Source organism: Oryza glaberrima, chromosome 7, assembly GCF_000147395.1.
Source record: "Oryza glaberrima chromosome 7, OglaRS2, whole genome shotgun sequence".
NCBI lineage: Eukaryota > Viridiplantae > Streptophyta > Magnoliopsida > Poales > Poaceae > Oryza > Oryza glaberrima.
In genome coordinates this window covers 23,969,641-23,992,650 of record NC_068332.1, presented here as the reverse complement: position 1 = coordinate 23,992,650, position 23,010 = coordinate 23,969,641, and the positions used below count along the sequence as shown (strand labels likewise).

Genomic DNA, 23,010 nt, shown 5'->3' with positions numbered 1-23,010 from the left:
ATAGGAACAACTTATTTAGACAAGTTTAAATGTGAAATAGGTATAACTTTTATGGATGGATAGAGTAATACCCAAATCGGGGACAAAAATATTTGAGTAGCAGAAGCAGATGAGTAACGCTTGGGCTCTGGTGCAGACAAAACCGGCCCAATTCTTCCGTAAAAAAGTTCAGCCCAGAATCCCTGAAGGCCCACCAAAACCACTCAAGCCCTTGCCTACTCGGGTTCCAACTCATCGGCCCAACAAAACGACGCGTCGGCCTCGTCGAGCCGAGTCGATCTCTTTCTCTCTCTCTCCGGCGCAAATCCTCCTCGCCGCGGCGGAGCACTAAACCCTAGCGAGATATGCCGTCGCCTGCGGGGGGTCCGGTGGCCGTGGCGGCGGCGTCTGCGGCGGCGGCGCCGGCGCTGGGGATCTCGCCGGATATGTACCCGACGGAGGACGACCTGGCGTACGAGGAGGAGATCCTGCGCGAGCCGTTCAAGCTCAAGGGGTGGTGGCGCTACCTCGTCGCCCGCGCCGCCGCGCCGTTCGCCAAGCGCGCCGTCATCTACGAGCGCGCGCTCAAGGCGCTCCCGGGGAGCTACAAGCTGTGGCACGCCTACCTCCGCGAGCGCCTCGACCACGCCCGCCCGCACCCCATCTCCCACCACGCCTACGCCTCCCTCAACAACACCTTCGAGCGCGCCCTCGCCACCATGCACAAGATGCCCCGCGTCTGGGTGCTCTACCTCACCTCGCTGCTCGACCAGCGCCTGCTCACGCGCGCGCGCCGCGCCTTCGACCGCGCGCTGCGCGCGCTCCCCGTCACGCAGCACGACCGCATCTGGCCGCTCTACCTCCGCCTCGCCTCGCTCCCGGCCTGCCCCGTCGAGACCTCGCTCCGCGTCTTCCGCCGATACCTCCAGTACGACCCCTCCCACGCCGAGGACTTCATCGATTTCCTCATCTCGGCAAACCGCTGGCAGGAGGCCGCCGACCGCCTCGCGTCCGTGCTCAACGATGATGGCTTCCGCTCCGTCAAGGGTAAGACCCGGCACCAGCTCTGGCTCGAGCTATGCGAAATCCTCACCAAGCATGCCGATGAGGTTGCGGGGCTCAAGGTGGACGCTATACTGCGGGGCGGCATACGCAAGTTCACCGATGAGGTTGGCAAGCTGTGGACCTCCCTGGCCGATTACTATGTCAGAAGAACCTTGTATGAGAAGGCGAGGGATGTCTTCGAGGAGGGGGTTGCTTCGGTGATGACGGTGCAGGAGTTCAGCGTGGTGTTTGAGGCGTACACACAATTCGAGCAGAGTATGCTTGCGGCGAAGCTGGAGGCAGCCGAGGAGGAGGGTGCAGGGAGTGAAGGGGAAGAGGAAGCGGGCAGGAAGAATGGGATGGACAAGCTGTCGAAGAAATTCCTCGCAGATTGCTGGCTGAATGATGAGGATGATACTGATTTGAGGCTGGCAAGGTTTGAGCGGCTGTTGGATCGCCGGCCAGAGCTCCTCAGCAGTGTCCTGTTGCGACAGAATCCACATAATGTGGAGGAATGGCACAGGTGAGACTCACTTGATTGATCACATTGATTTATTCTTTCATGTGTTTTGACTATAGTAAACACTAATTTGCTTTTTAGTTCACTTCATATACATGCTGTTTATTTTTTCAACATCAACATCTTAACTTAGTAGCATCTCAATATTCCAGCCTAGTAGAGCAATTTTGATTTGGATGATTCATGTTAAACCAGCAAACCAAATGTACTGTTATTGCAAAAAGTTTGGTCCCTTCTAATATTTTAGGTGATATTAAATGACTAATGCAAGACCCCACTGGACTATTACATATGATTGTAAGTATACGGTCTATGTATTTTACTGTTTTATTGTAGTTGCAATTTACTGTTTTTGTAGTACATATTTCTTTCCAGCGAGAAGTTTTGGATTCTTTACTTTAGTGCAGTAAGTTGCTGTGGTAAATTTTAATTCAAAACATGTATACTGTGGAATGTATCAATCTAGTGGCAGGTGTTTTCATTTCTCAGCCTAGAAATGTACTAGTATATTGGCAGTTCCCTTTTGTGTTTTCCATTCTCATACTTGATGGAATTGGCTAACAATACGATTATGTTTGCAGGAGGGTGAAACTTTTTGAGAAGGATCCTACAAGGCAAGTAGCCACATATGTTGAAGCTGTGAAAACCGTAGACCCTATGAAGGCAGCTGGAAAACCACATACTCTATGGGTGGCATTCGCAAAGATGTATGAGAAACATAATCGTCTAGATAGTGCTGAAGAGATCTTTAAAAAAGCAACACAGGTGAACTACAAGGCAGTTGACCACTTAGCCAGTATTTGGTGTGAGTGGGCAGAGATGGAGCTGAGGCACAATAATTTTGACAAGGCTATTGAGCTGATGAGGCAAGCTACTGCAGAACCCTCTGTTGAGGTTAAGAGGCGAGGTATATATATATTTTTACCATCTTAATTTTTGTTGTGTGTTTTACTGTTCATATTTTCGAACAGTAATGCAATATGTCCTGTGCAGCTGCTGCTGAGGGGGATGAACCTGTCCAATTGAAAGTACATAAATCTCTGAAACTGTGGAGCTTCTATGTGGACCTGGAGGAAAGTCTTGGAACATTGGAATCAACTCGTGCAGTTTATGAGAGAATATTGGATTTACGAATTGCCACTCCCCAAATAGTTCTCAATTATGCATATCTTCTTGAGGTAGGATTATTTGTTAACTCCGCATTTCCAAAATTCGAGTAAACTATTTTATCGTGCATATGCTAATATCACGACATTTCCTCTTTCCACAGGAAAACAAGTATTTTGAAGATGCGTTTAAAGTGTATGAGCGTGGTGTGAAAATTTTTAAATATCCCCATGTTAAAGACATTTGGGTGACCTACCTCACAAAGTTTGTAAGAAGGTATCAGAGAAGCAAGTTAGAGCGGGCAAGAGAACTGTTCGATGAAGCTGTCAAACAGGTAACTAGAATTTCACCCACATGTTTCTTACATATAGTTGTATGCAATGCTTGCATGTAAGCAATATTTGTGGCATGCTGCTGTAGTCACAAAAGAGTAACAGTTTGGATAGAGACACCATCTCCACAACACACTAAATTTGTAAAATCATGAAAGTAGTTATGAATATATCTACATTTAACTTTTGAAACACTGAATGCATGTGTCCCTAAGTACTGTTCTTTTTCACTGGATAAAATGTGCTAAGTTGAATCATGTTTAATCTAGTTGGAGTTGGGACTTGTTTTAGTTAACATGTTACCAAATGCTTTTTGGGTATAACTGGCAATCAGAAATTTTGTCCTTGCTTCATACGAATAAGTTCAGGGCGATTCTTGTTGCACCTGTTTTCTTCTTCCTTTAAGAACCTTGTCTCTGCTTGCTGATATCATGTCGTGATATTTTGCATTTGCTTGCTTGCTTGTTTAGACTCCAAACCTTTGGTTGATTATTTCATGTTCCTTTTTCCTGCATCGATGCTGGTTTGAAAATGATGTTTTTCCTATATTGCTTCAGTACTTACATTTTGTTTTGTTTGATCAGGCTCCTCCACAAGAAAAGAAGGTGTTGTATTTGCAGTATGCTAAGCTGGAGGAAGACTATGGCCTTGCAAAACGTGCAATGAATGTATACGACGAAGCTGTAAGGGCTGTTCCTAACAGCGAAAAGATGAGTATGTACGAAATATATATTGCACGGGCTGCGGAGCTATTTGGTGTTCCAAGAACAAGACAGATATATGAGGTGAGTGTGTTATCTTGGTTCTTACTTGATATACTGGTTATATCATGTGCTTGTTTTGAGATCCAGTTTTACATTTTGCTGTTTTAAGACAAAATTAATGTGGGATTTATTACATTCCAACAGCCTTGCCTCTTTTTCTTTTTCTTTTTTTTTGCTAACTGTTCGTATGAATCAAACAACCTGCTTATGAAAAATCCAGATACTATTTTTCTGTATAGTATGTTCTAGATTTTAGTTGAGTCACACTTTAGGTATGCACAACTGTAAATGATTCTAACTTTATTCCTTTGTGCTGCAGCAAGCAATTGAATCTGGACTCCCAGACAGAGATGTCATGACAATGTGCATGAAATTTGCAGAACTTGAAAGAAACCTTGGAGAAATTGATCGTGCCCGTGCCATTTATGTCCACGCATCCAACTATGCCGATCCAAACTCTCATCCTGAATTTTGGAATAAATGGAATGAATTTGAGATTCAGCATGGTAACGAAGATACATTCAGGGAGATGCTTCGCATCAAGCGAACTGTGGCTGCTAGCCGCAGTCAGGTATGTCGGGTCAACCTTATAGGCAGTTTGGTATTATCAATGATCATCTTGTGAGTTAATAAACTAATAATGATGTATTTCGTGTCATGTGCAGACTCATTTCATACTCCCGGAGTACTTGATGCAGAGGGACCAGAGGCTGAACCTCGATGAGGCAGTTGACACTCTGAAACGAGCCGGTGTTCCTGAGGATGAGATGGCTAACCTAGAAAGGCAACTAGCGCCAGGACCTTCCACGGCTCCACCAGCTCCAAGCACTGCTACTGCTCCTGTTAACCGGATGATGAACTTTGTCAGTGCTGGAGTGCAGGCACAGGCTGAGAGCAGCAGCAGGCAACAACAGGCTGCTGCTGCTAACAATGAGGACATTGAGCTGCCCGATGAGAGCGACGAGGAGGAAGACGGTGTCCAAATTGCGGAGAAGAGTGTTCCCGCTGCGGTGTTTGGAGAGCTCGGCAAGAGAGCTGCAGAGAACAGGGAGGAGGAAAGCTCTGGTGCCCAGGAGAATGAGCAGCTTGGCGCCCTTGAGAGGATCAAGCGAAGGCGTCAATGATCTGCCACTGTCAAGATGCCCACACCATTAGCTGGTGCCCTTAACGATGTTGTAGCTGTAACAACTTGTAAACATGATTCTGAGTGGTGTTTTTGCTCTTGTACAAGAATTTACGGAAGTTATTAATCCGTTGTTGATCTGCGACCATTTTTTCGTATACTAACTATTGGGTACATTCCCTCTTTTAGGCTAGAAGGCAATCATGCATGATGCATTATTCAATTCTTTTTCTTTTTTGCGAGGAAACATTATTTGATTTCGAAAGTGTACACTGCTACTGGAGTGTTGAAACCTGAAAAATGGAACTAGGAGACTGCCTTTCTGTTATTGTCTCCTGTGGTGTAGCCTTTCATTTGCAAAGTTATTGGTTGAGCTACGGCTTATAAACCGAGTAATATAGTGATGGTGATAGTAAACAAAACTAAAAATTTCGTTAACTTGGATTCTTCGAAGTGAAACCAAAATGGTGTATTCCTTTGATAACAAAATAACCATCGCAAAACTGTCAGCAATTTTGAGCATATATTTGCAATTTGAGCTCTGAAGGTAATGAATAGTGGAAAGCATGTACAATTTGATCACAAGGTCTCTCATCTTGATCTATTTATCGTTATCCCTTTCTTTTACCAACTCATTTGTACAAAAAGAATCAATCATATGGCAACTAAAACCCCCATATGAAAAAAGAAAAAAATATCATGTCGCTCACATCAGTGTAGATCACCTGACATAATCTGCACCGTCAAGAAAATGAGCATACTGTGTCCCATTCAGTTTGTTGCTCACATCATCCCAGTTGCTGACAAGGCCTGGAAGAGGACTAGTGTGAATTTTCACCTGCCTGCTGACCAGCTTTCTCACCGGAACCCCGAGGAATTCTTGTACCTGGAACAATGCCTGCATTCATAGAGATGATATTTTAGCAAAGTGAGGGTTATCGTTGATCCTTCGTTACAGCATTTGAATATGTTTTAGTACATTTCTGTTGCGGACAATATCCTCGTAGTAGAGGATCATGTGCCGTGTGGTGTTGAAGTGGTCCAAGCAATCTCTGATGTACTTCTCGGCATTTCTGATGTTTGGAATCAGATTTGACACATCCAGCACCGGCTTGAATTTCGCTAATATCTCAGCCTGCTCAGAAAAAAAATATAAGCATTTCAATTTTTTTTCTCCTTGCCAATATGATTGATAGTGATGTTACATTTCTCTTGGAATGGAAATATGTAGGATTTAAGTTGCACCAAAATATCTATACCAGAAGTCCAGTAATTTATATATTCTATAATATAACCTAAGGGTACAAGTTAGGAAAGGTGGAGCCCTTTTATATGTAAAGAAAATGGCTCCTTCCAAATGCAATATAGTCATTCCTCCAATACTGATACAATATTTCCCATATGTACTCAAATAAACTATGGTCACATTTCATCAAAATTGCACCTAGTATGAAACCATGTTCAATGTGAAAAATATGAACTGAAAATAGTAAGCAGAGGACATAACACAACTGTTGCATGGAAAATCACCTCTTCTTTTGAGTGTACATGGGATTTGTGGGTTCCATTCAGCTGCTTCGCATCTCTGTCATAGTCATTAGCCAAAACAGAGATAAGCCTGCGCAATGTATTTCTCCTGAAGAGAAATATCACGGAAACACCCTTCTTGTTGAAATAACTAGCTATATCATCATGATGGTCCATAAACCCCTGGAAAACACAATGATGGCAGTCAATGCCATGCATATCTTTGTTAGCTGTAGGTATAATTTTACCCATGCAGTCATGCTTGACGAATGAGATTGAACACACAAATGCCAACATCAATAATCATAGCTGACCAGTTTGTGTTGTACAACTACAAAGAGCAGCCAGAACATATCATTGGTAATTGCAAGCATATTACCCTGTAGTTCTGTTAAAAGTTCTAGCTATACCTCTAAAATTTTAGCAAGCGAATAGACTATATGAACTGGATTGCCCAAGAACAAGACTAGTGCACACTGTTGGTAACTATGGACTATGGTAAGTTTCAGAGAAAAGTGTGAGATTTCTGAAGTTCAATGTACCGGAGAGCTAACCCTCTAATATTCACATGGACCAAGAAAAGCTGAAATATACCTGATTTAGCATCCACTTTAATCCAAATGCAGCCGTGCACTCATTCTTTGCTGCACTGGTGAACCAATCCAAATTATACAATTTGTCAAGTGTCTGTAAGATAGATGAGATATTCTCTCTTCTATCCACCCTGTTAAATATTTCACCATTTGAGCTGATGTTAGGGTGGCTGTTCAGCAAAGTCTCAAACCATCCACTTCCCGATCGTTGCATAGATACAAGCACAAAGAATCGAACCGGATTGCAGGAACACTCTCCCCTATGGAAGAAGGAAAATTTGAAGCAACATGAATCAGAAAATGCACATCCATAACAGGGGCGTACCAAAAGATAATATTTCTACTCTAGAGGAAAATTACCTGCTATAACTCTCAGGTTTCGGAAAGTGCACATAACGCAGCTCCTCATGAGGAAGACGAGGCTTTCGGCAATGAATTTCTGCCTGCACTTCTCCACTGTTCTCCTCAGATCTATACTCTAGTGTTATCTGGTTAAAGGAGATGTAGCATACATAGAATCCAAATATTGCAATGAGGAAGACAAGAATCAGCCGTGGCGGAAACGGTGCTCCCTTGGAACTTTTAAGTGAATATGGATGCTGTGAATACGGAAACTATGATCAAATATTGTTGCTATCAGATATCAGAGATACAAAACTAGAATCATGCAGTACCATTTTCTTATTGCAATTTGGTACTATATCGGCCGAATTCTGCTTCTTCTGGTTGTCCGCAGCAAACAAGCATCACCATTTGTGGATGAGTGACACTGCATTCTGGTAAGTTACAGATTCTTGCAGTTAGCAACAACTTGCAAAATGAAACAAAAAAAAGAAACTTAGTGAACCTACTAACGTAGTGCTAATGACAACAATCTGTTCACCGAAACGCTTCAAAAAGAGCAGCAAACAACAATTGGATGGAAATCAAGAACCCTAAATAGAGGGGAAATAAAAACCTCAAGCAGGATTGAGCAATGAGCACCAAAAATGGGGGGAAAAGGAAGGCGCAGACGAGAAAACCCTGAAATGCTCAAACAATGGCTCACCAAGAACTTGCGGCACCAAGAATCCCCAGGAGAGGGAAGAAGTCCGAGGCGGTGAATAGATTCAACTCCAAAATGGTGACCAAAAGAAGAACAAAGATCCAAACCCAGTTACTCCGCTCGAGAAAACCCAGGCGAGATTTAGCTTACAAAGCGGCCAAGATTCGGATGCGTAGGCAGAATCAAGCAGGAGAATGACAAAGATAGGGTTTTTTGAGGCTTCGGATATTGGTAGAACCATCAAGAAATGGGGGCAAAAAAATAGCAGATGCAACCTAGCAACGAACTTAAAAAATCATATAAAAACGCAAAATATATATAGAAGAAATCACCTTGGTTCGTCAGCGAGAACACACTTTGTTCTCTCTCACTATCTCTAGTAGTGACGTTAATGCAGTAGGTTATTAGGACTATTTGGATTTAAAATGGTTTGAAATATGTGGGATGATTAGTAGCTAAGCAAAGGGCTAACACAGAGGCAGCTTTGAACTCAAGATGCAGACGAAGTAAAAGAAGAGCACGAAGTCAGCATGGGGGGACATATTTCGCTGCACTTGGTCTTTGTGGACCGAGTAAACTTCGGAGTTGGAAGTTGGAACTGGTCCTTCTCTCGCTGATTTGCTGAATTTTGTGCAGAGATGGCGATGCTGTTCAACTGAATTTCGCGGAAGGATTTTGTTATTTACTCTCTTTTTTATTGTTATTGTACGGTAGACATAGACGCACGTGTATATCATCAAAGACACATAAGCTGTGTTTAGTTTCAAAGTTTAGATCTAAACTTCAGTTCTTTTTCATCACATCAACCTGTCATGCACACATAACTTTTCAGTCATATCATCTCTAATTTCAACCAAAATCTAAACTTTGCGCTGAACTAAACACAACCATACTCCCTCCATCCCATAATATAAGGGATTTTGAGTTTTTGCTTGCACTGTTTGATCATTCGTCTTATTAAAAAAATAGAATTATTATCCAAAGTACTTTAAGCATAACTTTTTATTTTTTATATTTGCACAAATATTTTGAATAAGACGAGTGGTCAAACATTGTAAGAAAAACTTAAACTCCCTTATGTTATGGGAAGGAAGGAGTACCTCACTCATATACTTGTAAATGCACACCCTGACTCGTGCATCAGGATTTGAACCTTGGTTGTCATGAAGTCACCACGGGTGCTTCCCAAATTTATTATTTATTACTTGATCATTCAATTGATAAGCCTTCTGTTCTAAAAATGTTATAGTTAAACAAAACTTGCTTGATCTGAAGCTACTAAGGATTGGCAAAGGATTTTCATAGAATTCACATTCCAGTGAAAATATTTTTTCTTACATTAACCTTGGAAAAGGAAGAAAACTTTCCATAGTATTATATTTATACATTTCACTTTTATCGGAAAATTACCTAGAGGTCTCACCTTTTCTTTATTATTTTTCTTCATTTTTCCTATGGCATTAAAGGGGCCTTCTATTATTTTTGCATGGGTTTCATTTCTATATGATTAGAGAAGGGTACCATTTTAAATCATGGGTTTCAAATTTTGTTTTCTCTATCACGCAAATCAAAATTTGAAATAACGTGTTTTCTCCAATCCAATGTTTTCTCTATCTCGCAAATCAAAGGGGGCCTAAGAGTGGGGGATCATATGCTGTAATGCATATGCAGTAGGTGCCGCTTACATGTGGGCCCAAAGTAGGTGGGACCCACATGTCAGTGACACCTTCTGCAGGTGCAGTCCAGCGGACGATTTGCATCCGGGCCTAAATGTTGCAAGTTCAGGCAGCACTATGACAGCAGCCTGAACCAGGAGCGCTGCTATTTCTTCCAATAATCTGACCGACAACAGAGTGTTCCATCCAGCAAAAACACTGACAAAATCAACAAAGGTCTCACTGACGAGATCAAAGTGGTCTACGTACGAATTAGGTGATGGAATCCCAATCAACAACGGATCTCACCAATCCATTCATAAGCCGGTACAAAAGACAAGTAGGTGTGCATGATCAGAACGACCAGGACATGATCACAGGAAGGCTCCACAGTAGTCCAGTAGGTAACGAGGGCGCCAATGAATCATCAGTTGGAATGTCAAATCACAACTTAATGCTATCTTCAATGGTTGTTTAGTGTCTTTAATAGCAGACACAAGTGAGCAACACACGCTACACACAGATCAAGCAACATGATACTCTTTTTGGAGAAGCCACAGAAAATACTCCATCCGTCCTACGATATAAGGAATTTTGAGTTTTTAATTGCAACGTTTGACCACTCGTCTTATTCAATTTTTTTTTAAATATAAAAAACGAAAAGTTGTGCTTAAAGTACGGTAAATAATAAAGTAAGTCACAAATAAAATAAATAATAATTTCAAAAATTTTTGAATAAGACGAATGGTCAAACGTTACAAGCAAAAACTCAAAATCCCTTATATTATGGGACGGAGGGAGTATGTAGGTAATACGTGTGTTTAGTTCACGTTAAAATTAAAAGTTTGATTGAAATTGGAACGATGTGACGGAAAAGTTGAAAGTTTATGTGTGCAGGAAAGCTTTGATGTGATGAAAAAGTTGAAAGTTTGAAGAAAAAGTTAGAACTAAACCAGGCCTCTGATGAAAAGGAGCAGATAAAAGTGTATTCAGGACTTGACAGGATGGATAATGTCAGCAGCTCTAGGGCCTGGGTTGCATTGGTCGAGACTCTCTAACCACACCTCAAGGGAGTCCATGATGGAAGTAGAAAGGTTACCTTTGCTTTATTCAGACTCGGGATTACAAAAACTGCGAATGCTTAAATCCTCTTAGGAAGCAACAATTTTCTGTAGGTTTTGCTTCCTATCAATGAAAACAGGTCTACGATATGTACAAGCAAAAACTAACAGAAACAAGCCAACAAAAGTAAGTGGTGAGGACATCTGTGAAACAAACAATTGGTAGTGATCATAAACATCGACATGAAAATGATATCCCTGACATCTTGCTAAGAGTAGCATGGCATGAGAACAAAATACGCAAATCACCTACCTGAAAGACAGATAACAAAAGGAAAAGGAGTACATGTAAGTTATGTTGTAGTAATAAAAAGAAAGTACTTTTTACTGCCAACTGGCAGCAATCTACAAGAACCAGAGAGCCATGTGGTGATGCAACAATGAATTATGCCTCCTTGGAACGCGAAAACCTCAGAGAAATTTCAACGTCCCATCATTCCAAACAAGACCATGTATCACAAAGGCATGGAGACACAAGCACAGAGACAAGGAACCAACACTCATTCCTGTCAATAAACTGGTAATCCAGTAAAAAGAAAAATAAAAGGCTCTATATGTCTCTATCAACATCGCACAATAAAGTCAGCTCATTTGGAGATCCGTTCTGTTACAGACTACGTTGTAAAACTAGCTTACATTACAGGTGAGGGCTATGGCTTTTGAAAGGAAGGACGCAAGAGTATGTTACATACTTTACACTATCTATAAGAACGACAACGAAGATGCGGGACACAGAATTTGAGGAGATCCTCCCCTCACCATCCCTATCGCTCGCTTCCCTTGGATCAGCCAGGACAGAGACTACAACGGACGAAACTGGCTTACGACCAGCATGGCTCTGACTATGGTTCTTGGGGGGTGCTTTGAAATGATCCGTGTCATTGGATATCAAACCTCGTAAAGGGATGGCTTCTGAGTACGAAATCCTTCTGTTCTTCACCTTCTGAACAGGGCCAGAAGGAAGATTTTCAGTATAATTTTGTGACGTGTTAGTCACCGACCCAGAGTAGACAGGCACAATGCCATTTGCATCAGCTGTCGTTGGAGATAAATCAAATTGGAATACTTCAGTGCACATCCCGGAGTTCAACATGGGACCTGGAAAGTAATCAATAGACAGGGTTAACTTCAGTAAATGAAGGACCAAGTCATCAAACTACTTATAACAACTATCAGCCGAGGAATTAAAAGGTTAGGGTCAAAGCTACATCACAAGGCACAAATGTTTCATCACTCTACTAATCCATCAACAAATAAGAGAATAAGTGCTTCACATATGCACAAATCTAAGTACTACCTCACTACACAATTTAGAAAAACCAGTATATTATTCAATTGTGCCATATGTCCTTAAACAGGACATGTGTAATGGAAGAATTTCAGCAAACAAAGGAAATACCTACTTGTGATGGTTATACATGTAAGGTTGAATTCAACTATACAGAGGCAGCTAAGGATATAATCAATTCATTCGATCAGTGACTTTTTGTCCAGAGGAAGTTTATAAGGTCAAACTAAGAGTAAATTGCATTGGTAGTACACAAACTTGTTAGGTGGGTGCAATTTAGTACATAAACTTGTGAAATGCTTGTTTCGATACACAAACTTGTCTAGTTCGTGCGAATGAGGACCAAAATAGCTTGGCAATGTTAATTTTACGAAGCTAATGTTGATTAGGATGTGACGTGCATACGTGTAGTGAGTGTATATAAGACATGCAATATTTATAAATGTGGTCTCTACTTTATCCTTCATCATGAAAGTGATGAATTTCATATATTTCTAACCCTTATATCATTGTTCGTTTTTTTTATCTTTTTCTACGATCACTATATCCATTCTATTTTTATTGAAGAGGTGTATGTCTAATAGCAAACCTTCTCAGATATATGTTTACATAATATCCTAATGAGCCCCTAAATTAATAAGATTAGCCATGTTGTGTCCTTTTTGCCTTCCTCCGCATGCACCAGACAAATTCAAGCACCAAAACGAGCATTTTACAAGTTCGTGTACTGGCAATGCAATTTACTCGTCAAACTAATGTACATAAATAGTATACTGTACAATAGTAAATTAAATATCATAAAATATACAGAATTAGCAGTAATTCAGAACATAACATTCCAGTCAACAAAATATATGCATTGAGCAGTTAATTATATATGCTGCAATGGCAACTTCTCCAATAGCATACCGCAACGGAAAAAACTACAACATTGAGCTTTTCACAATGGTGACTAAACAATGAACCACTGACCCAAAAGTCTATGATCGCCTCCTATGTATCATGGTATATTGGTAATCATCTACCCGAGTGGCATACTAAACCCACAATAAGTTTACACCTTTACCACTGCAAAGAACATGTAATATATGCAGATATCTTCTACTTCCAGCACTGAATAAGCACTACATTCATCTATTAAGATCGCTAGCTCTAGCAGATAGTAAGTGTTATACTCCAAACAATTCATCGCACTAAGTGCCACATTGTCATACAAACACCAACAAGGCATATACAGTATTGTTCATTTAAATTAAATAGGGTGTGTGGTGCGACATTATGCAGCATTCTTACCTGACATTGCTTCACTAAACCACTGTGGCAGCATCCCATCATCCTCCCTGTATATGCTTCCATCTCCAGGAGCCAGAGCCATCAGTTCATTAAAAGCAGAATCCATGACTTCTCCAGCTTCTAACGGAGCTACATAGCCAGGGATTGCTAAGCTAGTCTCCTCCTTTTCTTGGTTTCCAGAACCCTTCCCACCATAGTTAGACAAACGGGAAGAGGCTTTCTCACTCGCAACAATGGACTTAATAACCAGATTTCCATTGATCTTCACATGTTTCCCATTCCTTGGTAGATATAACAATGCTGGTAGCGTTTCGCTACCATTCTGCGGTACCTTCGGATCAACACCATTTGAGACACTATTTTGTGGCCCTTCAACAGCCAGAATTCTCCCATGATGTGACGGAACAATCGCAGCGCCTTCCCCAGTGTAAGCTGCACCATACATCCGATTTACCGCAGGAACCAAACACCCGCAGACCATCATCAAGAACAGCAATCCGAGTAGGCTAACACCTGCAACCTTCTTGGTCTTCCGGGCCTTCTTGGCCGGTGGCTCCGGTGTGGACGCAGGAAGCTGCGTCTTCAGCCGGGGTATCGGCACGAGCGGCACCTGCGAGCCACGCATTGCGTAGGCTGGGTGGATCCATGGCATCGGCAATGGGTAAACCGCAGGGTACATGGGCATTGGCGGCGGCAGCGCGGCGGCACCGGCACCGGCGGTGCCACTCAATTGCTGCTTGAGGGCGGCGTTCTCGGCCGTGACGCAGGAGATCCTGGCGGTGAGGTCGGCGATGGTGGCCTGCATCACCTTCACCTTCCCCTCCAGCTCCTCAACGTACTGCTTCTTCCTCTGCCGCGACTGGTGCGCGCTCTCCCGGTTGCGCACCAGCCGCGCGCGCCGCTTCGCCTCATCATCTTTCCCATCCTTGCCGCTGCCGCCGCCGCCGCCGTCACTCCCGCTCCTCGACGGCGACGACGAATCCGCGGACTCCTCGTTCTTGGAACCCCCGTCGCCGGTCGACGACGTCCCCGCTTCCGGCGATCCGGCGGCCGAGGACGAAGACGTCGTCACCGGCGGCGGCGCATCCGGCGGGAAGAGATCCACATCGAAGTCGAAGTCCAGATCCTCGAGATCGAAATCCTCCAGCGCGAAGGCGTCATCCCCGAGGGCCGGGAAGTCGGGGAAGTCGTCGCCGGGGGGGAAGGGGAGGTCGGCGAAGGGCGCGAGTAGGTCCGGCTCCGCCATGGATCCCGGTCACCGGCGGCGCATACGCGGCGGCGGCGGCGGCGATGGAGGTGGATGGGATCACGGACGCGGTGGTGGTTGCGGAAGCGTGCGGGCTCTGCAATGGAAGAAGAGGCAGAAGATGCGTGATTTGGTCGTAGTCCTCGCGATTTTAGGTCGCCGCGGAGACGAAGCTGCTCCACGCGTCTCGAACCTTCTCTGGGCCTAGTTGGGCCTCAAACATTGGGCCAAACTTGCAGATGGGCCTAGTATTGGGCCTGATGAGAGAGAGAGAGAGAGAGGGACAGACGGAAGGCTTATTCGAAGTTACACTGTACTTACATGCAAGTTACAGTGTAATTACATACAAGTTACAGTATAATTATACTACGATTGTACTATAATTACATCTGTCAAATTTTTAGAAGAAAATTTGTCGACAAATGTATAGGTGGTCCCTATTCGGTTTATAGGATTCCCAAATCAAAGGTACAGGGAAGGTAAAGAATTACTAGGATGTTAGATGCATCTCATTTCTTAGGAATTTTTCTAAGAGGTCTTATCTCATGATAATAAGAATCATATGGAATAACCTTGTAAGGCTATAATCCTTAGGTATTTGATAGGATTTCATAGGAATGGAAGGAATGAGGCATAAGGAAAAAAAATCCTAATGTTTGAATTCCTACAATAATCATATAAAGCCCTTTATTAAACCGAATGAGCCCGAAAGACAAGAGAAGGGGGGCAGAGGTGATGAAGAAGATGAGGTGACATTGAAGTCGCTGACACGTAGATCCTATCTACTGACTTAGCAAGTTAAACCGTGGTCAAACTGTCATATCAGTAGAAACCACTTCTAAAACGATCAAAGGTATTGATTTTCACTGATTTTCAAAGACAGAGAAGCTTTCCGGGAGTGACCCTATACCCGGTTCTATAGGTGAGGGAGACGATTTAACAGTAGTAATAGATGAGGGAGACAAAACAAACTTATTTGTCTCCACTAGACCAGCAGCTTAGGCCCAAACAGCGGAGCGAGACCAGTCATGGCGGCGACACTCGCAGGCCGCCGCCTCATCCTGCAGCGATGCGCGGCGGCGGCGGCGGCGGGGGGGAGGTGGCGGCTGCTGGGGACGACGGCGGAGGCGTCCTCCTCTCCGGGAGGGAGGGAAGAGGCGGGCGGGGGAGGGGGAGATGAGATCTACCTGAAGAAGCCTGCGGCGGCGGCGGCGGTGACGACGCGGGACGAGACGTCGGTGGCGATGCCGATGTCGTTCATGACGGGGTCGGTGGTGGGGAAGCGGTTCTACCGCGAGGCCACCGTGCGGCGCGCCGACGACGGCAACGGGTGGTCGGTGATGCTCGACTACCGCACCCTCAAGTCGCCGGCGAAGCGGCCGCTCAAGCTGCAGTCGCGGACGCTCGCCATGGCCATCGCCGCCGAGTGGGAGTACCAGGTCATGATCCCCATCTTCTGTTTGATTGGCCCTCGATTGGTTATGCTGCTCAACTGTAGTGTAAGATTACTCAAATTCGGATGGAAGATGGTAAATCAAATGATTCGAAATGGAAATTGGGTGACTAGTAGCGCTTAGGTCGATCTTAATCTTGTAAGTTCAGTTTAACCCAGAACTGTAATGAGTTGCGGAAGGATTTTGTGCAATTTAAATCTATTCAATCAGTGAATCTCGCTTGTCATACTGTACTATTCAGTGGCAGTGGCTTCGATGATTTAGATCGTGCAATTAGAGGTGGTTTTGGCATTACATTTCTTTTCTTTCTCCCTGTTGCGGCTAGAGCAGCTAGAATAACTACAAATATTGTTCAGCTTTAAAGAATAGTCTCCGTTTCATATTGTAAGACTTTCTAGCATTGTCTATATTCATATAGATGTTAATGAATCCAGACACATATACATACCTAGATTCATTAACATCTATATGAATGTAGGAAATGCTAGAAAGTCTTACATTGTGAAACGGAGAAAGTAGCAAAGAAGATGACCAGGACTTCTAATTAATTCGGATACTGGTATTATAGAGTTATTGTTTCAGTAGGATATGAAGAATGAAGCATTTAGAGTTGTTTTCTTGTCTGGTTCTTATCTTATCATCCCTATAATAGTACTACCACAAGATGGACTGTATTCAAATTTATCAGGTTGATTCCAGCAGCTAAGTAAAAGCAAACTTCATAAGGCAATTGCGCCTTTGCATTTGCATCACATATTCACATGGCAACCCTTAAAATGTATGTATGTCTGTACTTATATGTTGCGGTGGGTAAACTTAGGAAGTAGTCAGCTGCTCTATACTTCCATATTGCATATGTGAATTAAAAGATCTGTCATGTCATAAGTAATCGATTTTGTTTGTTCTTTGGTTATATTAGCATCACGGGTGTGCATCCAATTAATATTGATTACTGCCTTCAACTGTAACATATGTTCATGGCTGAATTGCTGCAATCAAACTTCATCTATTTTACAAGTGACCGGAGATGTTACAACGAATTCTGTTTACTTGATGTGCTTCTCATCTACACAGCCCAGAATTATATTTGAATTTAACTTCTTTGCAAGCCTCTTCTTTATGTATTTGATTTTCTAGTTTCTTATGCAACATATACTGATACCAAACTTTCTTGACATCATAGGAAGCAGATGGAATCCGGCCTTTTACAATGCCTCTTATGAAGCTTGCTTGCACTGCACTGGAACGAGTTCCATTGACACGAAAAAAAATAATTGATAATTTGATGAAGAAATTCCACCAGGATTTGGTATTCTGCCGTTCACCTGATGATAATGAGCTGACTGTAGGAGTTTATCGTAAGTTGTTTCCTCTTGACTGTGTATGCAATGACGTCCATATGAATTCATAGTGTTGTGAGCATATAACTCCATACATTTTGGTTAGCGATGTCTTCTCTTCATTTCCCTCCAGCAATGTCTTTCTTATGCTTCTTGTGTGTGTGTGTGTGTGTGTGTGCGTGCAGAAAGACAGAAGGAGAAAATTGACCCTATACTAGACTGGGTAAACACTGAGTTTGGGTTCAAGCCTGTTGTATACACAAGCTTTTTTGGTGGAAAGCAAGATGAAGGGTTAGCTAATGCTGTAGAAACTGTTTTGAAGAATACCACTGACTTTGAGTTGGCATCTATTGATGCTATGGCAGCAGCAGCCCATTCCCTGGTAATCCCTCTCGCAATATTCAGAGGGAAGCTGGGAATTGAACAGGCAATTGAATTGATCAGACTTGAAGAAGATCACCAGGTTATTCTGCAACCATTGTTTCTCTTTATTAAGGCTATTTACTTTTCTCTTGTCTTATGGTATTTAATTCCCCCAGGTTGATAGATGGGGCTTGGTTGAAGGAGGTCATGATGTTGATATTGCCGATCTCAAAGTGCAAATGTCCTCTGCTGTTGTGTTTCTTTTACTTTCATGGCAACTATAGTTACTTATGTAGCGAATCTACGGACCGGTTGGTTCTTTTTTGTTTGATCTCGACTTTCGAGCTTGTATCAACTTTTGTGACGACTGGTAGAATAAGACTTCCCTGCAGATGGTTAATAGGGAGACAGAGCTCCAGAATTTAATCTGTTGGATTCTGGTGTTTCAAACAGTATGTTTGTTAAGATATAAAAACTCAACCTGTGGAATACTTATCATTTTTTTTGTGGAACTATTTTTGCAAGCAGCAACGAATGCTGGCATCTGCCCCGCTGCCACCCTGGCCTCTTGGTCGATCTGGTGCACCGATGTGGCACCCAGGGTCGGCGCCGACCCTCGAGAGGTACTAGGATGTGTCACATCCACCCAAATTCCCTTATATCATGGGACGGAGGAAGTTCTATTGTTGGCTAGGATAATAGATACATTATAAATAAATTAACTTATATCAAAACCTTATTAAGAGCTAAGGTAAACTAATAGACCACATACAAAAGTTCTTAAACAGGATAAAAAGTCGCGCAAAACACGATTATGTGGTTAGTCTTTATTGAATGAAATAAAAGTGCGATAATAGTTTGATACATTCTACACACAAATTAGGGGGGAAATAAAACTGTGTTTGGGATACATTTTGCACACTCGTCGGTGCATATAACTCGTCACGCAAATCAAGCAACTATATACCGAGATGGAAATTCACCTTTTTTTAAAAAAAAAATGGAAATTCAATTTGTTTTTTTTTTAAAAAAACATGCATGTAATGATCAGATGTAGCATTCATAGAGCTTGATGTCCATCTGCAGCCTGAAGTACACCAATCCCTCGACGGCGTCGGTGCGGAGCGTGGCGACGCCGCGGGACATGAAGAAGTCGCCGGTGCCGCCGACGACGGAGATGTCCCTCGTCTTCTCCGACATGAGGTCGGCGCCCATGAGGTTGAGCGTGCCGCGGCGCCCCGTGGAGTTGAACACGACGGAGAAGGCGAACCACGCGTCGTACACCTCCTTGCTGTCGTAGAGGTAGACCCCCTGCGCGCGCGCCGCCGCCGTCTCCCTCAGCGACGGCGGCGGCAGCGCCCTCGTCTCCTCCGTCATCGGGTCGTCGAACACCACCACCTCGCCGAAGAAGGTGCCGTTCGGCGACACGGCGGTGGCCAGCGCCGTCGGCTTGGCGGCCGCCGCCGACGTGGAGTTGGTCGTGCTGTTGCTGTAGTCGTAGAGGATGTCGTGGAAGTAGAGCGTCATCTTCTTGCACGGCTCGTCGTAGCTCCTGACGAGCCTCCTGCCGCTGCGGCCGCCATTGGCGAAGGTCGCCGAGCTGAGGAGGCTGATGACGAGGAAGATGGCGGCGGCGATCAGAGACGCCTTGGAGTACCAAGTCGCCATTGCTATCTAGCTTGGAGTAGTGAGTTAGTGCAATTAGCTCAGCTTAATGAGCTTAATTCACTAACTAGCTGGAGAAGCTAGCTACTCCACTCCACTTAGCAAGTGTTGCTGGCTTAATTTGCTGCAGCTGTGATGGAGCTCGAGTTTTGCATCTCTATTTATAGAGGTGTGAAATGGAATAATATATGCATGTGCATGCCTGGCAAAATGTGTTGTTATAGGTTGAATCTAGCTAGACAGAATGGATATTGTTAGATCCAATGATCGAAAATAATTTGGTATCGTGAGGTACCGGTAACTCAAAGTACTTTTTGTTGGACCGGAGCAAATCTCATATCCTATATTTGGTCGGAGCAAATCTCATATCCTATAGTTGGTTGGATCAAGAGTAAGTGAGATATAAGCAAAGGCTACTCTATTATATTTATATATTTATATTGTTATTCCCTTCTCTTTACTTTGGACTGTTTGCTCGAATGCTTGATTCTGAATTTCTGATGCTGATGCAGGGTATTGTAACATGTTATTATGAGCAGTATGGAGGTTTGCAAAGGCTTCAAGGGAGGGTTACCAGAAAAAAAAAATTCTGACAGATCTGGTCGCATGTCTATTAAGATATTATAAGAAATTAGAGTGGGTGAATTAATGAGATCGATGTTACATGTATCTATAGAAGAGGGAGTGCTTAAAGTCGTAAAGGAAGAAAAGTGATCTACGCCTAGCCAATCGCTTAATCTCCTGCAACCCCGGCATAATCGCCGGATCCCGGAGGAGAGCTTGTCTAGAAGATTAGCAAATCTGAGCAGTCAAAAATCATTGATGAGATTAGCAAGTTTTTCCCCATGCAATTTAATTTGCGCCAAACCAGATTTAAAAACAGAATATAATAATATGTATATAATTAACTATAATTTTTATTTTCATAGATACAATTATGTTTTGTATATAAGAAATTCTAAAAGTAGAAATGGGAACAAAATTTGCAATCGTAAGACATATACTATTATAATATGTTATTTTCAAAATCATTCCAATGGCATAAATTAACTGTTTAGGAGAAAATTGGAGTCATTCCTGCAATAATCCTACAAAATCCTATCTCATAAACAATCTAATTAAATCTCTCCTTTTTATATACAATGTTCTTGTCAACTTTTATTGTTTAATGAAAAGAAGATTTTTATTTTGATTAAACATGCTACCAAGAAGGCGTAGTTCAAAAAGCGTCGCCCGCTCCCGCGTCGTCCTCCCTCACGGGCGACACGGGAGGCAGAAACCGCCGGCGCCGCCCGCTCCCCCCCCCCTTCCTCCTTCCGCCGCATCGCCGCCGCCCGAGCGGCCATCGGCAAAGCCGCGTGGCCGCAAGGACGGCGGCGGCGGGGCTTCGTCATCTTCGTCTCCCTCTCCCATCGGCGGTGGGGGGCCGCGCGGTAGACAGTGAAGACCGCCCAGATCCGGGCCGCCGCGGCCGGATCTGGTGGGGAGGCCACCGGCGGAGGGTCGGCGTGAGGTGGCAGCGGCAGTTAGGGATGAAAATGGTCGGAAACGATCGGAAAACAACCTCAACCATTTCCGTAACCATATTTTTCTCGGAAACAATATCAGAAACGGTAAAGTTGGAAACAAAAACGATATCGAAGATATCGGAAAACCGGAAACGGAACAATACGGACGGAAACATGTCGGTACAGATCGGAAGCCGGTAACAAATACGAAAATATTAAACTATAAAAATATATATTTAACTTTACATAAGTATGTTATATGTATACATAAATTCAAGCTTATACTATATAAAATATAAATTAACTTCATTTTAGCCATGTACAAAATTTAGAGATTTGATTGAAGAGTCAGTCAATCTGTAAGTTGTAGGTCAAGTATAGACATGCTCTATAAATATCGACATATTTAGAATACGGTAATTACCACATTATAAGAAACGGTAATTTCCACAAGAATACGATAAATACGGAAATGATCGGTATAACAGCAAAACCATTTCCATATTTTTTACCATTTCCATTTTTGTTTCAGTCGATTACCTTTTTCATATGGCTCGGCCGGTAGAAAGTCGAAAACGAACGCCGGTCGGCCGGTAATTACCGTTACCGTTTTCACCCCTAGCGGCAGTTGGTGGTGGTGGCGGCAAGGATTGAAGGTGGTGGGGCGGCGGCTGCAGTTGGTGGTGGGTCCACCAAATTAAATGAAAATTAACGGCTAGATGTTTTGCTTTTTTCTTAGAATTTGTAAGATTTATTAAAGCGCCATGTGGCAATCTAGGAGCGTTTGTAGGAGTCTCACGTGGCGGCTTTAGAGTGTTTATAGGGAGTTTAATGGACTTTTAGTATATAATAGATTCATTATCAACACATTTGCATAAGGATGTTTATTTAGAAAGAATTTAGCATACAAACTGTGTATATACTCATACAGCTGGTGGTCTGATCTGATGATGGGAGCAGCAACAAAGAAATCTATAGGTAGACGAAGCTAGGAGCATCAGATCACCTTGTCAATTGGCTGATCATTTGTCTCCCTGACCAAAGATGTCACATCTTCACTGAAATTTGCATCGACAATAATGAATAGTGTTTGGTACTCCCTCCGTCTTAAAATATAAGCGTTCATAGCTAGAAATACTTATATTTTAGAACGGATGGAGTATATATTATACGACCTGGATGGATGCATCATACGTAGCACTCGTAGAGCTTGATGTCCATCTGCAGCCTGAAGTAGGTGAAGCCCTCGAAAGCGTCGGTGCGGAGGGTGGCGACGCCGCGCGACATGAAGAAGTCGCCGGTGCCGCCCACGACGGAGATGTCCCTCGTCTTCTCGGCGATGATGTCGGCGCCCATGAGGTTGAGCGTGCCGCGGCGCCCCGTGGAGTTGAACACGATGGAGAAGGCGAACCACGCGTTGAACGCCTCCTTGCTGTTGTAGAGGTAGACCCCCTGCGCGCGCACCGCCGTCTCCTCCAGCGACGGCGGCAGCGCCCTCCCCTCCGTCATCGGGTCGTTGAACACCACCACCTGCCCGAAGAAGGTGCCGCCGGTCGACGGCACGGCGGTGGCCAGCGCCGTCGGCTTGGTGGCCGCCGCCGACGTGGAGTTGGAGGTGCTGTTGCTGTAGTCGTAGAGGATGTCGTGGAGGTACAGCCTCATCTCCATGCACGGCTCGTCGTAGCTCCTGACGAACCTCCTCCTGCTGCTCCGGCCATGGACGACGCTCGCCGAGGTGAGGCTGAGCAGGAAGATGGCGGCGAAGACGATCGTCAGAGACGCCATGGACCGAGTAGCCGTCCGGCCTTGCACTGTTATCCAAGCTTAGCTAGCTGCAGCTGCCTGTGATTAGGAGCTCGAGATTTGCACTTCTATTTATAGAGATGAGAAATGGTCAGGGTTTTAAATCTTCCGCTATACCTGTTTGAGAGGGTTTTAGCTATTTTCTTTCATGTAAAATTTAGCCGCTATAACTCCATTTAGCCCGCTATAGCTGTTTTAGAAGCTAACCGCTAAATGTCTTATCCCGCTATTTAAAACATT

The 23,010-nt window shown here is 43.6% G+C and overlaps 6 protein-coding genes across 8 annotated transcripts; 2 read left to right on the top strand and 4 right to left on the bottom strand.

Moving 5' to 3' along the window:
* The first annotated feature begins 272 nt into the window (after window positions 1–272).
* On the top strand, window positions 273–5,192 carry LOC127779185 (uncharacterized). Its single transcript, XM_052305906.1, has 7 exons — window positions 273–1,546; window positions 2,125–2,450; window positions 2,537–2,721; window positions 2,814–2,984; window positions 3,567–3,767; window positions 4,066–4,317; window positions 4,412–5,192. The coding sequence occupies exons 1-7, from the start codon at window positions 345–347 to the stop codon at window positions 4,868–4,870; spliced, it is 2,796 nt and encodes a 931-aa protein (XP_052161866.1). The 5' UTR covers window positions 273–344; the 3' UTR covers window positions 4,871–5,192.
* A 181-nt stretch (window positions 5,193–5,373) lies between these two features.
* LOC127779186 (uncharacterized) lies at window positions 5,374–8,544 on the bottom strand. Of its 3 annotated transcripts, none has more exons than XM_052305908.1 (7): window positions 8,367–8,544; window positions 7,664–7,765; window positions 7,350–7,588; window positions 6,991–7,249; window positions 6,400–6,579; window positions 5,849–6,004; window positions 5,374–5,767 (listed from the first exon to the last, which is right to left on the bottom strand). In XM_052305908.1, the coding sequence occupies exons 2-7, from the start codon at window positions 7,664–7,666 to the stop codon at window positions 5,591–5,593; spliced, it is 1,014 nt and encodes a 337-aa protein (XP_052161868.1). In that variant the 5' UTR covers window positions 7,667–7,765; window positions 8,367–8,544; the 3' UTR covers window positions 5,374–5,590. The 3 variants fall into 3 exon arrangements, with proteins under 3 accessions (XP_052161868.1, XP_052161869.1, XP_052161867.1); XM_052305909.1 differs by lacking the exon at window positions 8,367–8,544 and adding an exon at window positions 8,038–8,339 and having other exon boundaries at window positions 7,664–7,799; XM_052305907.1 differs by lacking the exon at window positions 8,367–8,544 and adding an exon at window positions 8,038–8,339.
* A 2,746-nt stretch (window positions 8,545–11,290) lies between these two features.
* LOC127780109 (bZIP transcription factor 60) lies at window positions 11,291–14,769 on the bottom strand. Its single transcript, XM_052307059.1, has 2 exons — window positions 13,392–14,769; window positions 11,291–11,908 (listed from the first exon to the last, which is right to left on the bottom strand). Exons 1-2 carry the CDS (start codon window positions 14,635–14,637, stop codon window positions 11,448–11,450), a joined length of 1,707 nt encoding a protein of 568 aa, XP_052163019.1. The 5' UTR covers window positions 14,638–14,769; the 3' UTR covers window positions 11,291–11,447.
* An 860-nt stretch (window positions 14,770–15,629) lies between these two features.
* LOC127778572 (uncharacterized) lies at window positions 15,630–18,292 on the top strand. The gene is made up of 4 exons (XM_052305188.1): window positions 15,630–16,076; window positions 17,275–17,449; window positions 17,617–17,894; window positions 17,971–18,292. Exons 1-4 carry the CDS (start codon window positions 15,666–15,668, stop codon window positions 18,076–18,078), a joined length of 972 nt encoding a protein of 323 aa, XP_052161148.1. The 5' UTR covers window positions 15,630–15,665; the 3' UTR covers window positions 18,079–18,292.
* Window positions 18,293–18,657: 365 nt separating this feature from the next.
* On the bottom strand, window positions 18,658–19,547 carry LOC127778573 (dirigent protein 5-like). Its single transcript, XM_052305189.1, has one exon. It carries the CDS (start codon window positions 19,460–19,462, stop codon window positions 18,842–18,844), a length of 621 nt encoding a protein of 206 aa, XP_052161149.1. The 5' UTR covers window positions 19,463–19,547; the 3' UTR covers window positions 18,658–18,841.
* Window positions 19,548–21,811: 2,264 nt separating this feature from the next.
* Window positions 21,812–22,813, bottom strand: LOC127780442 (dirigent protein 5-like). The gene has a single exon (XM_052307347.1). It carries the CDS (start codon window positions 22,750–22,752, stop codon window positions 22,156–22,158), a length of 597 nt encoding a protein of 198 aa, XP_052163307.1. The 5' UTR covers window positions 22,753–22,813; the 3' UTR covers window positions 21,812–22,155.
* Between the last annotated feature and the right edge of the window lie 197 nt (window positions 22,814–23,010).

Coding starts and splice junctions, on each gene's coding strand:
- LOC127778572 (XM_052305188.1), top strand. CDS start 15,666: ATGGCGGCGACACTCGCAGGCCGCCGCCTCATCCTGCAGCGATGCGCG. Junction 16,077..17,274: donor CCGCCGAGTGGGAGTACCAG/GTCATGATCCCC, acceptor TTGACATCATAG/GAAGCAGATGGAATCCGGCC. Junction 17,450..17,616: donor GCTGACTGTAGGAGTTTATC/GTAAGTTGTTTC, acceptor GTGTGCGTGCAG/AAAGACAGAAGGAGAAAATT.
- LOC127780109 (XM_052307059.1), bottom strand. CDS start 14,637: ATGGCGGAGCCGGACCTACTCGCGCCCTTCGCCGACCTCCCCTTCCCC. Junction 11,909..13,391: donor GTTTAGTGAAGCAATGTCAG/GTAAGAATGCTG, acceptor ATTACTTTCCAG/GTCCCATGTTGAACTCCGGG.
- LOC127779185 (XM_052305906.1), top strand. CDS start 345: ATGCCGTCGCCTGCGGGGGGTCCGGTGGCCGTGGCGGCGGCGTCTGCG. Junction 1,547..2,124: donor AATGTGGAGGAATGGCACAG/GTGAGACTCACT, acceptor TTATGTTTGCAG/GAGGGTGAAACTTTTTGAGA. Junction 3,768..4,065: donor GAACAAGACAGATATATGAG/GTGAGTGTGTTA, acceptor TTTGTGCTGCAG/CAAGCAATTGAATCTGGACT.
- LOC127780442 (XM_052307347.1), bottom strand. CDS start 22,752: ATGGCGTCTCTGACGATCGTCTTCGCCGCCATCTTCCTGCTCAGCCTC.
- LOC127778573 (XM_052305189.1), bottom strand. CDS start 19,462: ATGGCGACTTGGTACTCCAAGGCGTCTCTGATCGCCGCCGCCATCTTC.
- LOC127779186 (XM_052305908.1), bottom strand. Junction 6,005..6,399: donor ATGTACACTCAAAAGAAGAG/GTGATTTTCCAT, acceptor TTTTCTGAGCAG/GCTGAGATATTAGCGAAATT. Junction 5,768..5,848: donor ATATTGTCCGCAACAGAAAT/GTACTAAAACAT, acceptor CTATGAATGCAG/GCATTGTTCCAGGTACAAGA.